This window comes from Oncorhynchus kisutch, unplaced genomic scaffold, assembly GCF_002021735.2.
Source record: "Oncorhynchus kisutch isolate 150728-3 unplaced genomic scaffold, Okis_V2 Okis07a-Okis12b_hom, whole genome shotgun sequence".
Taxonomy (NCBI): Eukaryota; Metazoa; Chordata; class Actinopteri; order Salmoniformes; family Salmonidae; genus Oncorhynchus; species Oncorhynchus kisutch.
The window spans coordinates 3,366,658-3,381,774 of NW_022261984.1; the positions used below are offsets into that span (position 1 = coordinate 3,366,658).

General features: G+C 44.8%; 2 protein-coding genes and 1 long non-coding RNA gene across 3 annotated transcripts in view; 2 read left to right on the forward strand and 1 right to left on the reverse strand.

The window, feature by feature from the left end:
* Window positions 1–15,117, reverse strand: part of LOC109876142 (C-type lectin domain family 4 member M-like) — a 223,449-nt gene that overhangs the window by 117,720 nt on the left and 90,612 nt on the right. The gene's annotated exons all lie outside the window — the stretch shown is intronic.
* The window catches only part of LOC109876378 (C-type lectin domain family 4 member E-like), a 28,613-nt gene continuing 18,719 nt past the window's right edge, over window positions 5,224–15,117 (forward strand). Inside the window, exon 1 of the mRNA XM_031814923.1 lies at window positions 5,224–5,536. Within this exon, the coding sequence (XP_031670783.1) occupies window positions 5,383–5,536 (154 nt within the window). The 5' untranslated portion in view covers window positions 5,224–5,382. The remainder of the gene's footprint in view (window positions 5,537–15,117) is intronic.
* Window positions 6,040–9,945, forward strand: LOC109876380 (uncharacterized). The gene is made up of 4 exons (XR_004206944.1): window positions 6,040–6,108; window positions 6,239–6,384; window positions 7,147–7,247; window positions 9,305–9,945. It is a non-coding gene; the product is annotated as an uncharacterized LOC109876380 (long non-coding RNA).

The window sequence follows — 15,117 nt, forward strand, 5'->3', positions numbered from 1 at the left end:
ATTTCGTTTATTTTTCGTTTATTTTTCTTTTTTTTTACATAGCTATCCCTTTAAAAACATTTTGCTAAACCTAAGCTTCCAAATACGCTGGATCTTCACAACTAGCTATCTAGCTAAACCGCAACCCCGGATGATTACCCCTGGCTAGCGTTTCCACCCACTTAGCTTGAAGCTAGCCCGGCCTGCGCTACCACCGTAGCATACTCCTGAGCTACAATAGCCGGGCCCACGACCGGTCTATCGATGTCACCGCATGAAGAGGAATAAACAGACTCACCCCATCGCGACGTCCCCCAAAGGCTAACTCTCTAGCCCTCGCTATCTCCCTGCTTGCTAATTCGGCCTGCTAACTGCTAGCTTGTCCAGCTCCGGTCCGCTAACTGCTACCTTGTCTAGCCCGGGCCTACAAACTGTTAGCTTGTTAGCACAGGCCTGCTAACCGCCTGAATCGCCGCGTCCCAAACGCCCACCGGACCCATATTTACTTTCTATCTCTTTTGACTTTTAATTTGTTTATACCTTCCGGAAACCTGCCTCACCCAATGTGATACGGAATCGCTATTATTTTTTATTTATTTTTAGAACACACTCAAAAACCTCCAGAAGCTAACCAGCTAACTAGCTACAAGCTATTTAGTCATTGTTAGTTTTTTTTTACCTGGATAACACTCGCCAGTCCAGCTTCCCTGCCCCATCCACCGCTGCCCCCTGGACACTGATCTCTTGGCTACATAGCTGATGCACGCTGGACTGTCCATTAATCACGGTACTCCATTCTGCTTGTTTGTTTTATCTGTTGGCCCCGTTGCCTAGTCTACGCCATTTTACCTGCTGTTGTTGTGCTAGCTGATTAGCTGTTGTCTCACCTACTGTTTTAGCTAGCTTTCCCAATGCAACACCTGTGATTACTGTATGCCTCGCTGTATGTCTCTCTCAAATGTCAATATGCCTTGTATACTGTTGTTCAGGTTAGTTATCATTGTTTTAGTTCACAATGGAGCCCCTAGTTCCACTCTTCATACCCCTGATAACTCCTTTGTCCCACCTCCCACACATGCGGTGACCTCACCCATTACTACCAGCATGTCCAGAGATACAACCTCTCTCATCATCACCCAGTGCCTGGGCTTACCTCCGCTGTACCCGCACCCCACCATACCCCTGTCTGCGCATTATGCCCTGAATATATTCTACCATGCCCAGAAACCTGCTCCTCTTATTCTCTGTCCCCAACGCTCTAGGCGACCAGTTTTGATAGCCTTTAGCCGCACCCTCATACTACTCCTTCTCTGTTCCGCGGGTGATGTGGAGGTAAACCCAGGCCCTGCATGTCCCCAGGCACCCTCATTTGTTGACTTCTGTGATCGAAAAAGCCTTGGTTTCATGCATGTCAACATCAGAAGCCTCCTCCCTAAGTTTGTCTTACTCACTGCTTTAGCACACTCTGCTAACCCTGATGTCCTTGCTGTGTCTGAATCCTGGCTCAGGAAGGCCACCAAAAATTCAGAGATTTCCATACCCAACTATAACATCTTCCGTCAAGATAGAACTGCCAAAGGGGGAGGAGTTGCAGTTTACTGCAGAGATAGCCTGCAAAGTAATGTCATACTTTCCAGGTCCATACCCAAACAGTTCGAACTACTAATTTTGAAAATTACTCTCTCCAGAAATAAGTCTCTCACGGTTGCCGCCTGCTACCGACCCCCCTCAGCTCCCAGCTGTGCCCTGGACACCATTTGTGAATTGATCGCCCCCCATCTAGCTTCAGAGTTTGTTCTGTTAGGTGACCTAAACTGGGATATGCTTAACACCCCGCCAGTCCTACAATCTAAGCTAGATGCCCTCAATCTCACACAAATCATCAAGGAACCCACCAGGTACCCCCCTAACTCTGTAAACAAGGGCACCCTCATAGATGTCATCCTGACCAACTGGCCCTCCAAATACACCTCCGCTGTCTTCAACCAGGATCTCAGCGATCACTGCCTCATTGCCTGTATCCGCTACGGAGCCGCAGTCAAACGACTACCCCTCATCACTGTCAAACGCTCCCTAAAACACTTCTGTGAGCAGGCCTTTCTAATCGACCTGGCCCGGGTATCCTGGAAGGACATTGACCTCATCCCGTCAGTTGAGGATGCCTGGTCATTCTTTAAAAGTAACTTCCTCACCATTTTAGATAAGCATGCTCCGTTCAAAAAATGCAGAACTAAGAACAGATACAGCCCTTGGTTCACTCCAGACCTGACTGCCCTCGACCAGCACAAAAACATCCTGTGGCGGACTGCAATAGCATCGAATAGTCCCCGTGATATGCAACTGTTCAGGGAAGTCCGGAACCAATACACGCAGTCAGTCAGGAAAGCTAAGGCCAGCTTCTTCAGGCAGAAGTTTGCATCCTGTAGCTCCAACTCCAAAAAGTTCTGGGACACTGTGAAGTCCATGGAGAACAAGAGCACCTCCTCCCAGCTGCCCACTGCACTGAGGCTAGGTAACACGGTCACCACTGATATATCCATGATTATCGAAAACTTCAATAAGCATTTCTCAACGGCTGGCCATGCCTTCCGCCTGGCTACTTCAACCTCGGCCAACAGCTCCGCCCCCCCCGCAGCTCCTCGCCCAAGCCTCTCCAGGTTCTCCTTTACCCAAATCCAGATAGCAGATGTTCTGAAAGAGCTGCAAAACCTGGACCCGTACAAATCAGCTGGGCTTGACAATCTGCCACCATTGTCGCAACCCCTATTACCAGCCTGTTCAACCTCTCTTTCATCTCGTCTGAGATCCCCAAGGATTGGAAAGCTGCCGCAGTCATCCCCCTCTTCAAAGGGGGAGACACCCTGGACCCAAACTGTTACAGACCTATATCCATCCTGCCCTGCCTATCTAAGGTCTTCGAAAGCCAAGTCAACAAACAGGTCACTGACCATCTCGAATCCCACCGTACCTTCTCCGCTGTGCAATCTGGTTTCCGAGCCGGTCATGGGTGCACCTCAGCCACACTCAAGGTACTAAACGATATCATAACCGCCATCGATAAAAGACAGTACTGTACAGCCGTCTTCATCGACCTTGCCAAGGCTTTCGACTCTGTCAATCACCATATTCTTATCGGCAGACTCAGTAGCCTCGGTTTTTCGGATGACTGCCTTGCCTGGTTCACCAATTACTTTGCAGACAGAGTTCAGTGTGTCAAATCGGAGGGCATGCTGTCCGGTCCTCTGGCAGTCTCTATGGGGGTGCCACAGGGTTCAATTCTCGGACCGACTCTTTTCTCTGTGTATATCAATGATGTTGCTCTTGCTGCGGGCGATTCCCTGATCCACCTCTACGCAGACGACACCATTCTATATACTTTCGGCCCGTCTTTGGACACTGTGCTATCTAACCTCCAAACAAGCTTCAATGCCATACAACACTCCTTCCGTGGCCTCCAACTGCTCTTAAACGCTAGTAAAACCAAATGCATGCTTTTCAACCGGTCGCTGCCTGCACCTGCATGCCCGACTAGCATCACCACCCTGGATGGTTCCGACCTAGAATATGTGGACGTCTATAAGTACCTAGGTGTCTGGCTAGACTGCAAACTCTCCTTCCAGACTCATATCAAACATCTCCAATCGAAAATCAAATCAAGAGTCGGCTTTCTATTCCGCAACAAAGCCTCCTTCACTCACGCCGCCAAGCTTACCCTAGTAAAACTGACTATCCTACCGATCCTCGACTTCGGCGATGTCATCTACAAAATGGCTTCCAACACTCTACTCAGCAAACTGGATGCAGTCTATCACAGTGCCATCCGTTTTGTCACTAAAGCACCTTATACCACCCACCACTGCGACTTGTATGCTCTAGTCGACTGGCCCTCGCTACATATTCGTCGCCAGACCCACTGGCTCCAGGTCATCTACAAGTCTATGCTAGGTAAAGCTCCGCCTTATCTCAGCTCACTGGTCACGATGGCAACACCCATCCGTAGCACGCGCTCCAGCAGGTGTATCTCACTGATCATCCCTAAAGCCAACACCTCATTTGGCCGCCTTTCGTTCCAGTACTCTGCTGCCTGTGACTGGAACGAATTGCAAAAATCGCTGAAGTTGGAGACTTTTATCTCCCTCACCAACTTCAAACATCAGCTATCTGAGCAGCTAACCGATCGCTGCAGCTGTACATAGTCTATTGGTAAATAGCCCACCCTTTTCACCTACCTCATCCCCATACTGTTTTTATTTATTTACTTTTCTGCTCTTCTGCACACCAATATCTCTACCTGTACATGACCATCTGATCATTTATCACTCCAGTGTTAATCTGCAAAATTGTAATTATTTGCCTACCTCCTCATGCCTTTTGCACACATTGTATATAGACCCCCCTTTGTTTTCTACTGTGTTATTGACTTGTTAATTGTTTACTCCATGTGTAACTCTTTGTTGTATGCTCACACTGCTATGCTTTATCTTGGCCAGGTCGCAGTTGCAAATGAGAACTTGTTCTCAACTAGCCTACCTGGTTAAATAAAGGTGGGGGAAAAAAAAACTAAAGTACTCATTACATTTTGAATACTTGGCAGAACAGGAAAAATTATGAAACACGTGTTCATCCTAACTGCATATATTCTGGCAGATTTCCAGTACATTAGACACAACATGTGGCCAGCAGCATACCACCCTGCATACCACTGCTGGTTTGCTTCTGAAGCTAAGCAGGGTTGGTCCTGGTCAGTACCTGGATGGGAGACCAGATGCTGCTAGAAGTGGTGTTGGAGGGCCAGTAGGAGGCACTCTTTCCTCTGGTCTAAAAAAAGAAATGCCCCAGGGCAGCGATTGGGGACACTGCCCTGTGTAGGGTGCCGTCTTTCGGATGGGACTTTAAACGGGTGTCCTGACACTCTGAGGTCATTAAAGATCCCATGGCACTTATCGTAAGGGTGTTAACCCCGGTGTCCTGGCTAAATTCCCAATCTGGCCCTCAAACCGTCACCCAGTTAACAATTGGCTCATTCATCCCCCTCCTCTCCCCTGTAACTATTCCCCATGTCGTTGCTGCAAATGAGAACGTGTTCTCAGTCAACTTACCTGGTAAAGTAACGGATAAATAAAACAAGGAAATTAGACACAACATGAGGTCAGTACATTACACACAACATGAACAGGAGAAGAAAATGTCCTTACCTTAACCACAATGTTACTATTTCATCACCTTCCTCTTTTGACATTTCCCTTTTATTCTGTGGATGAAGTCATAAACAGTTAGTCAAAGACTCAGAGCAGAGATAGGTAGAGTAAAGAAGCAGACACAGGGGCAACTATATTACCAGAATCTGTATATAGACAGAAAACACAGTAAGTTGTTGGAGAGGTCATCTATGCTTAGCCAGATATGAACAAGGTCACGTTTGACAGAGGTGAGATGGAGGAGAGGATTGTGGATATCTACGTCAGTGCAGACACCCTGAGAGACGGTGAGACCAGCATCAAGAGAGAAGAGACAGTAGACACTGCTCCTAATAATGGACCAGGAGACCAGCACTCAGGTGACACACACATACAAGCACACACACACACACAGACACACACGCTCACAAAACATAAAATAATATGGAATGTATCCACAGAGCCTGATAGCTCAGGGAAGAGAACCTTCCTAGTTGCTGCAGTGTTTCTGGGGCTGCTGTGTGTTCTACTGGCTGGGATCATAGGCCTGTCTGTCTACTGTGAGTTTGTGTCCAAGTTCATTGCTTATCACCCAGTTATATAGAGGTGCTGGTTACTAAGCCTATTTAAATGATGTTTTACCTAGTAACTATGTGTTTATACTTTGTAGATAACAGAGCCATTAAAGATTCTGAGGATAAAAGGAACAACTTGTCACAGAGTTGTTCCCTTTATAAGACTAACACAACTGCAGAGAGAGACCAGCTACAGATCAGATACAACAACCTGACTGAAGAGAGAGACCAGTTACAGACAAGATACAACAACCTGACTGAAGAGAGAGACCAGCTACAGACCAGATACAACAACCTGACTGATGAGAGAGACCAGCTACAGACCAGATACAACAACCTGACTGAAGAGAGAGACAGGCTTCAGAATTTGCTTTGTGGTCAGTTAGCTGGTTTTCATACCTTTATTTATTATGAAGTACATTTTTCATTGAGATCCAGTGACTCATGGAAAAAAAGTGATGTTTATTGTATTGTATCACATTGTATCAGTGTTATGTCATCAAACAGAAAGAACATGTTGTTCAGACGGATGGAAGAAGTTTGAATGCAGTTGTTACTTCATCTCTACTGAAAAGAAAACCTGGAAGCAGAGCAGACAGGACTGTCTGGAGAGAGGAACAGACCTGGTGATCATAAACAGCAAAGAGGAACAGGTGAGAGGAGATAGCACGGAAGAGAAGGTTGAGGGGGGAGGGGGGATATAGGTCTGTCGGGGGTAGATATGGTCAACCAATGAGCTTCAAAAGTATTGGGACTTTGACAAATGTTTTTTTGGTGGGGCTTTGTGCTCCAGCACTTTGGATTTGGAAATATACAATGTCTATGAGGTTAACGGGCAGACTGACAGCTTTCAGTTTATGGGATAACTTTCTCACTCATCATTATTGACAATTCATTCAGCACTATCCGTAGTCATGGTAGCTTCCACATTTATGTGGAAGTGTTTATAAAACATAATATATACTTATTTACATGTAACGTTGCTCCAAATCGACACAATACATTATGAACCATTAATTTCTATTGGGCACAAAATAATCTGAAAAACAACAAAAACTAAAAGCAAATTCATCCAACAAGTTTGTAGAGTCACAAGCTGATGTAGTCATTGTGTGGAATATGGGACCAAATACTAAACACTTTGACTACTTTAATACACATATAAGTGAATTTGTCGTAATACTTTTGGTCCCCTACAATGGGGGACGATGTACAAACAGTAAACGGTTCACTCGATATGGATGAAAAAACCCGAAACTGAAAGCTGACGGTCCGGTCCGCACTTTAACCATTACGGTATAATTTCATTTCCGAAGTGCTGAAGTACAGAGCCAAAACAACAAAAAATGTGTCAGTGTCCCAAAACTTTTGGAGCTTACTCAACGCAGTGTATATTGTATATTTCTCAACCATAGGAGTTTCTCTTCAACTTCAAGAAGAGAGTCTGGATTGGTCTGACTGACAGAGAGACAGAGGAGACCTGGAAATGGGTGGATGGAACACCACTGACCACAGAGTAAGAGATGTTATGTCACGACAATGGGCTTTCTAGCCAGCGCCGCTCCATTTCTCATATGTCCATTTGTTTTGTCTTGTTCCATACACACCTGGTTTTCATTCAATAATCACACTGCATGTATTTAGTTCTCTGTTCTCCTCCATGTCTTTGTGTGTAATTGTTTATTGTTATGTGGATATTGTCAGGCGCCATACTTGTGTTATCCTCTGTTTTTTTGGCACGTTTATGTTTTTATGTGCTGTTCTTTTTGGACTGGAATTAAAGTGTGCCTGCACCTGACTTCGCCTCCGTATATACCCCTAACATGATAACTATTCTCGCAATAATGCTCCAATGAAAATGTTTCTATACAGGTTATTATCATTGATTGTAGCAGTCGAAAAGATATCTTTAGTTATGTATAATTTAATGTACATTATTTAGGATTGTAATGTTCTAACTGTGATATCTGACTGTTGTTAACCCTGTAGGTACTGGTATTAACCATGATATCTGACTGTTGTTAACCCTGTAGGTACTGGTATTAACCATGATATCTGACTGTTGTTAACCCTGTAGGTACTGGTATTAACCATGATATCTGACTGTTATTAACCCTGTAGGTACTGGTATTAACCATGATATCTGACTGTTATTAACCCTGTAGGTACTGGTATTAACCATGATATCTGACTGTTGTTAACCCTGTAGGTACTGGTATTAACCATGATATCTGACTGTTTTTAACCCTGTAGGTACTGGTATTAACCATGATATCTGACTGTTGTTAACCCTGTAGGTACTGGTATTAACCATGATATCTGACTGTTGTTAACCCTGTAGGTACTGGTATTAACCATGATATCTGACTGTTGTTAACCCTGTAGCTACTGGTATTAACCATGATATCTGACTGTTGTTAACCCTGTAGGTACTGGTATTAACCATGATATCTGACTGTTATTAACCCTGTAGGTACTGGTATTAACCATGATATCTGACTGTTTTTAACCCTGTAGGTACTGGTATTAACCATGATATCTGACTGTTGTTAACCCTGTAGGTACTGGTATTAACCATGATATCTGACTGTTGTTAACCCTGTAGCTACTGGTATTAACCATGATATCTGACTGTTTTTAACCCTGTAGGTACTGGTATTAACCATGATATCTGACTGTTATTAACCCTGTAGGTACTGGTATTAACCATGATATCTGACTGTTATTAACCTTGTAGGTACTGGTATTAACCATGATATCTGACTGTTATTAACCCTGTAGGTACTGGTATTAACCATGATATCTGACTGTTGTTAACCCTGTAGGTACTGGTATTAACCATGATATCTGACTGTTGTTAACCCTGTAGCTACTGGTATTAACCATGATATCTGACAGTTTTTAACCCTGTAGGTACTGGTATTAACCATGATATCTGACTGTTATTAACCGTGTAGGTACTGGTATTAACCATGATATCTGACTGTTATTAACCCTGTAGGTACTGGTATTAACCATGATATCTGACTGTTATTAACCCTGTAGGTACTGGTATTAACCATGATATCTGACTGTTGTTAACCCTGTAGGTACTGGTATTAACCATGATATCTGACTGTTTTTAACCCTGTAGGTACTGGTATTAACCATGATATCTGACTGTTTTTAACCCTGTAGGTACTGGTATTAACCATGATATCTGACTGTTTTTAACCCTGTAGGTACTGGTATTAACCATGATATCTGACTGTTGTTAACCCTGTAGGTGCTGGTATTAACCATGATATCTGACTGTTGTTAACCCTGTAGGTACTGGTATTAACTGTGATATCTGACTGTTGTTAACCCTGTAGGTACTGGTATTAACCATGATATCTGACTGTTATTAACCCTGTAGGTACTGGTATTAACCATGATATCTGACTGTTTTTAACCCTGTAGGTACTGGTATTAACCATGATATCTGACTGTTTTTAACCCTGTAGGTACTGGTATTAACCATGATATCTGACTGTTTTTAACCCTGTAGGTACTGGTATTAACCATGATATCTGACTGTTTTTAACCCTGTAGGTACTGGTATGACCCACAGCCTGATAATGCAGGTTCTACTGGGGAGGACTGTGCTGAGATACGTAAAGATCAGAGTCCTCTAAAGGCATGGAATGACTTGTCATGTGGCAGCAAACTGAACTGGATTTGTGAGAAAGTGGTTTAACATCATCACCATACTGTAACACATTCATTCATTCTCTCTCTCTCTCACTCACTCACTCTTTTTCTCTCTCTCTCTCTCTCTCTCTCACACTCACTTCCATTCTCTAGTGCATATCTTCCTGGTATGATCGTGTCCTGTCCATCGTCACAAATAGCAAGTGCCAGGCTGCACACACTGGACAGCTCTCATAGAGAGATAGTGGTAGACTATGGAGATGTGTGTCCACTGTTTATATCAATGAAGATGTTAGAGGAATACAGTGTGTTTTAGGGGACCAGTTTCACAATAGAGCCCATCTATTTTAATGAATATACTATATATTTGAACTACTTTTACTTATGCTTCACTATAATCTTAAAGAAAATAGTGTACTTTTATACCATATATTTTCCATGACACCCAGAAGTGCTCATTACATTTTGAATGCTTAGCAGGACAGGAAAATTGTCAAATTCACACACTTATCAACAGAACATCCCTGGTCATCCCTACTGCCTCTGATCTGGTGGACTCACTAAACTCACATGCTTCGTTTGTAAATTATGTCTGAGTGTTGGAGTCAGCCCCTGGCTATCTTTAAATAAAAATAAAACAATTCAATCGTGCCATCTGGTTTGCTTAATTTAGGAATTTTAAGTGATTTATACTTTTACTTTTACCTTTGGTACTTGTATCTTTAAAACCTAATATTTTTTAAAACTTTTACTCAAGTAGTATTTTACTGGGGGACGTTCACTTTTTCTTTAGTCATTTTCTATTAAGGTCTCTTTACTTTTACTCAAGTATGGCAATTGGGTACTTTTTCCACCACTGCTTCTTAGGTTAAATGATCAACTCATCTGCGAAGAGAGACCAGCTACAGACCAGCTACAACACCCTCACTAAAGAGAGAGACTATCTACAGACCAGTTACAACACATTGACAACAGAGAAAGACCAGCTACAGACCAGTTACAACACCCAGACTAAAGAGAAAGACCAGCTACAGACCAGTAGCTGCTCTCCCGCCCCTGCTGGAGGTTATGAGCCCTAGGCCTCAGGACTACCTGGCCCGATGACTCCTGGTTGTCCCCAGTCCACCTGATCGTGCTGCTGCTCCACTTTGATATGTTCTGCCTGCGACTTATGGAACACTGACCTGTTCACAGGACTTGCTACCTTGTCCAGGACCTGCTGTGTTTAGAAAAATCTGGCCTTTAATGGCCATGTACACTTATAATCTCCACCCAGCACAGACAGTTTCTAGGGAGTTTTTCCTAGCGAACGTGCTTCTACATCTGCATTGCTTGCTATTTGGGGTTTTAGGCTGGGTTTCTATATAGCACTTTGTGACATCTATCAGGGATGAAGGTAAGACCCAGATGCAGGCCACATTGAATTAACAAAGGTTTAATAATCCAACAGGGGCAGGCAATAGACAGGTCAAGGCAGGCAGGGGTCAGTAAACCAGAGGTGGGGCAACGGTACCGGACGGCAGGCAGGCTCAGGGTCTGGGTAGGCAGAGGTCAACAATCCAGAGGGTGGCAAAGGTACAGGTTGGCAGGCAGGCTCAGTGTCAGGGGCAGGCAGAATGGTCAGGCAGGTGGGCTCGGAGTCAGGACAGGTAAAGGTCAAAACCAGGAGGGCGAGAAAAAGGTAGACAAGAAAAAGCAGGAGCTGAGACACAAAACCGCTGGTTGACTTGACAAACAGGACTAACTGGCAACAGACAAACAGAAAACACAGCTATAAATACACAGGGGATAAGGGGAAGACGGGCGACACCTGGAGGGGGGTGGATACAATCACAAAGACAGGTGAAACAGATCAGGGTGTGATTTATAAATACATTTGATTGATTGATGATTACAGACTAGCTACGATGCCCTGACTGAAGAGAGAAACCAGCAACAGCGAGACCAAGACAGGGTTCAGGAGATGTTTGCTATGTTTGGTAAGTGGTGGATATAAATACGGGCGGCCTGGACATTAGGCAGGTTTAGGCAGCCTCATAGAGAGGCAGATTGACGAAGGCAGCATTTTTCTATCTAAATTGACCAAGACGCACCCTTCTAGCCTTTAGGTGGCCTTAAGTGAGATTTGGTTGCCCCATGAGCTGTGTGTACAACCTACAGTAAACAGCCTTGCTCATGGAGCACTGGGCTTTGGGTCCAACCTACAGTGGTTCTTCCTTTAAAAGTTGCGAGCTTGTACCGCAGGATTAAGAGGTACCCAGCATCATGGCTCCAGACTACCACAAGGGGGAGTTAGAGCGCTCATTATGTATTTGGGTCCCAAGGTTTTTATATGACCAATCATATCGAGTGGTTCCAATGATGTTGACGTGAGCCACCCTTGCCTTGTGGCGTTCTTCAACAAAGATGGCTGACAAAACATTACGGTGGATCCAGATGTAGGTTGTTATAACGTCATAACGAGTCAGGCAAAACATTTACAATTGAGAGGAAAATGTTAGTTCATGTAGAGACAAATGTTTGTGCATATTATATAAAGTTCATTCACAAAAATCGCTCTTTAGCAAGTTATCTGTCTAGCTAACATTAGCCAGCTAGCTAGTGTTAAGATAATTACTTTTTAATTTGTGTTGATTAATGTTTGAAGGACTCCTGAGATCACCAGGAAACCAGGCTGCCGTCTTGTGAAACAGTGAATGTAAATAATCTAGCTAGCTAAAGTATTTACTGCAAATTGAATGTACAGTTGTGTAAACCTGCCTTGCAATACAGCTGAAGTAATATAGCTAACTAACTATTTACATGCTTATTGTGTAGTGGAGGATAAACATAACTGTATGCCTATGGATGTGTAGCTAGCTACAGTATGTAGCCGATCTGTGTATGAACCCTAACATGTTAGGTTCTGAACTAATATTCATACCAATCTATGAACCTCAGCTATCATAGTTGTTGTATCAACTTCAAGTCTGAAAGGCATTGATTAAGCCTATGGATTGAGTAGAATATAATAACTTTATTGTGCCAAGGGTGCAAGTACTACATACACATGTAGTGTAGTTATTAGCACGCATGAGATCCCCACATTGTAGCCTGTACATTGAATATATTCACTGATCATGTAATTCTTCCTTGACAAATAAAGGTGTGGTTCAGGTATGAATCTCAGAGACATTATTTTTTCAGTCATATCAAACTCCATTCTTTGAATGATGTATGTATTACAATTATACACTTCAACAGTGTTGACCACTCCTGCTCCTGGGACATCAATGATTATACATCGTAACTATGCAATAGATTAGAAACATGATTGATTTGTAATTCACATATACAGAAGAAGGAAAACTATGCATATCTAACACCCTTCATCTTTATTAATCTGAGGACACAGGATAGTATTTCAGTGAGATACTTCATTTCAACCAGTGGAGAATGTGAAACACTTTATTTAAAGAAGTTCATTATCCAGGTGTTATAAATGCATTATAATTATGATAATTGTAATATTATAAATACAAGTTCAATCTGTACTTCAATGCACATATGGTGTGCATTATAAAACGAGGAAGAAAGACGAGGTGGAGAAAGTGGTGTAGAAGACAGAAAGGGAAAGAGGTAAGAACCTTGCAGACAACATATGATTCATGAATTACAGTGCTACCCTAATATTCTCTCAGTTCATCACAATTGCAGTGTCTCCTAACCAGCCTTGGGCTCCCAGTCGGCCCGAAGGTTATCTTAAGAGCGGGTGAGGTGGCGATAACGGGACAGGCTTCCTCTCTCACATCAAAACATACCTGCAGACGAGAGAGCATGATTAAGCCCTGTTTGTTTTATTCTAACAAGGTCAGTCATCTTAAATCAGGAGGTGGGACTACTCCATCTCTGTCTGTATTTCAATTAACCTTTCTGAACCACCCATCCCGGATCTGGGATAATTGTCATCAGCAAAGCCGAATAGCATAGCGTAGCATAGCGCCACAGGTAAATAATATTACTAGAAAATATTAATATTGTCACGCCCTGGTCTTAGTATTTTGTGTTTTCTATATTTATTTGGTCAGGCCAGGGTGTGACATGGGTTTATTTTGTGTTGTGTTTATGTATGGGGGTTTTTCGTAGGTTTTGGGATTGTGGCTTAGTGGGGTGTTCTAGCAAAGTCTATGGTTGCCTGAGGCGGTTCTCAATCAGAGGCAGGTGATTCTCGTTGTCTCTGATTGGGAACCATATTTAGGCAGCCATATTCTTTGAGTGTTTCGTGGGTGATTGTTCCTGTCTCAGTGTTTTGTATTGATCGTGTTTTGTCTACATTAAACATGTATCGTATTAACCACGCTGTATTTTGGTCCGACTCTCTTTCGACGGAAGAAAACCGTAACAGAATCACCCACCACACCAGGACCAAGCAGCGTGGTGACAGGCAGCGGCAGCAGGAGCAACCAAGGTTGGAATATACGACTTGGGAGGAAATAGACAGGTGGGCGGTCGACCCAGAGAGAGTGCCGGAGCCCGCCGGGGATTCGCTGGAGTAGTGCGAAGAGGGCTATAGGAGAATGAAGTTGAAGAGAAAAGCACGGCGGCGCAGAAGGAAGCCCGAGAGTCAGCCCCAAAAATCTGAGTGTGGCAGAGTCAGGGTTCAAACCTGAGCCAACTCCCCCTGTTTATCGTGAGGAGCCAAGGAGGAGACCAGAACCAGAGCCGGTGTTGGAGGTGAGTGAAGCAGAGACTGTGAAGGAGTTAATGGGGAAAGTGGAGGAGAGAGTTATGAGGGAGTTGCTAGGTTGGTGCCCTAGATACGATATTCGCCCGACGGAGCGTGTCGGGGATTTGATGGCACCTGGGTCAGAGCTCCATACTCGTCCTGAGGTGCGTGTTAGTCGGCTGGTGAAGAGTGTGCCAGCCTCACGCACTAGGCCTCCTGTGTACCTACCTAGCCTTGCACGTCCTGTGCCAGTCCTGCTCTCAGGCTCTCCAGTACACCTTCACGGTCCGGTCCATCCTGTGCCACCTTCACACACCAGTCCTCCGGTGGCAGCTACCCGAACCAGGCTTCCTGTGCGTGTCCTCGGCCCAGTACCACCAGTGCCAGCACCACGCACCAGGCCTTCAGTGCGCCTCGCCTGTTCAGCGCTGCCAGAGCCTTTCTCCTCTTCAGCGCTGTCGGAGTCTCCCGCCTGTTTAGCGCTGTCGGAGTCTCCCGCCTGTCTAGCGCTATCAGAGCCTTCCTCCTCTCCAGCGCTGCCGGAGTCTCCTGCCTGTTCAGCGCAGCCAGAGCTGCCAATCTGCATGGAGAAGCCAGAGCTGCCAGTCTGCATGGAGCAGCCAGAGCTGCCAGTCTGCATGGAGCAGCCAGAGCTGCCAGTCTGCATGGAGCAGCCAGAGCTGCCAGTCTGCATGGAGCAGCCAGAGCTGCCAGTCTGCATGGAGCAGCCAGAGCTGCCAGTCTGCATGGAGCAGCCAGAGCTGCCAGTCTGCATGGAGCAGCCAGAGCTGCCAGTCTGCATGGAGCAGCCAGAGCTGCCAGTCTGCATGGAGCAGCCAGAGCTGCCAGTCTGCATGGAGCAGCCAGAGCTGCCAGTCTGCATGGAGCAGCCAGAGCTGCCTGTCTACATGGAGCAGCCAGAGCTGCCTGTCTACATGGAGCAGCCAGAGCAGCTAGAGCCGCCAGTCAGCCAGGATCTTCCAGATCCGCCAGTCAGCCAGGATCCGCC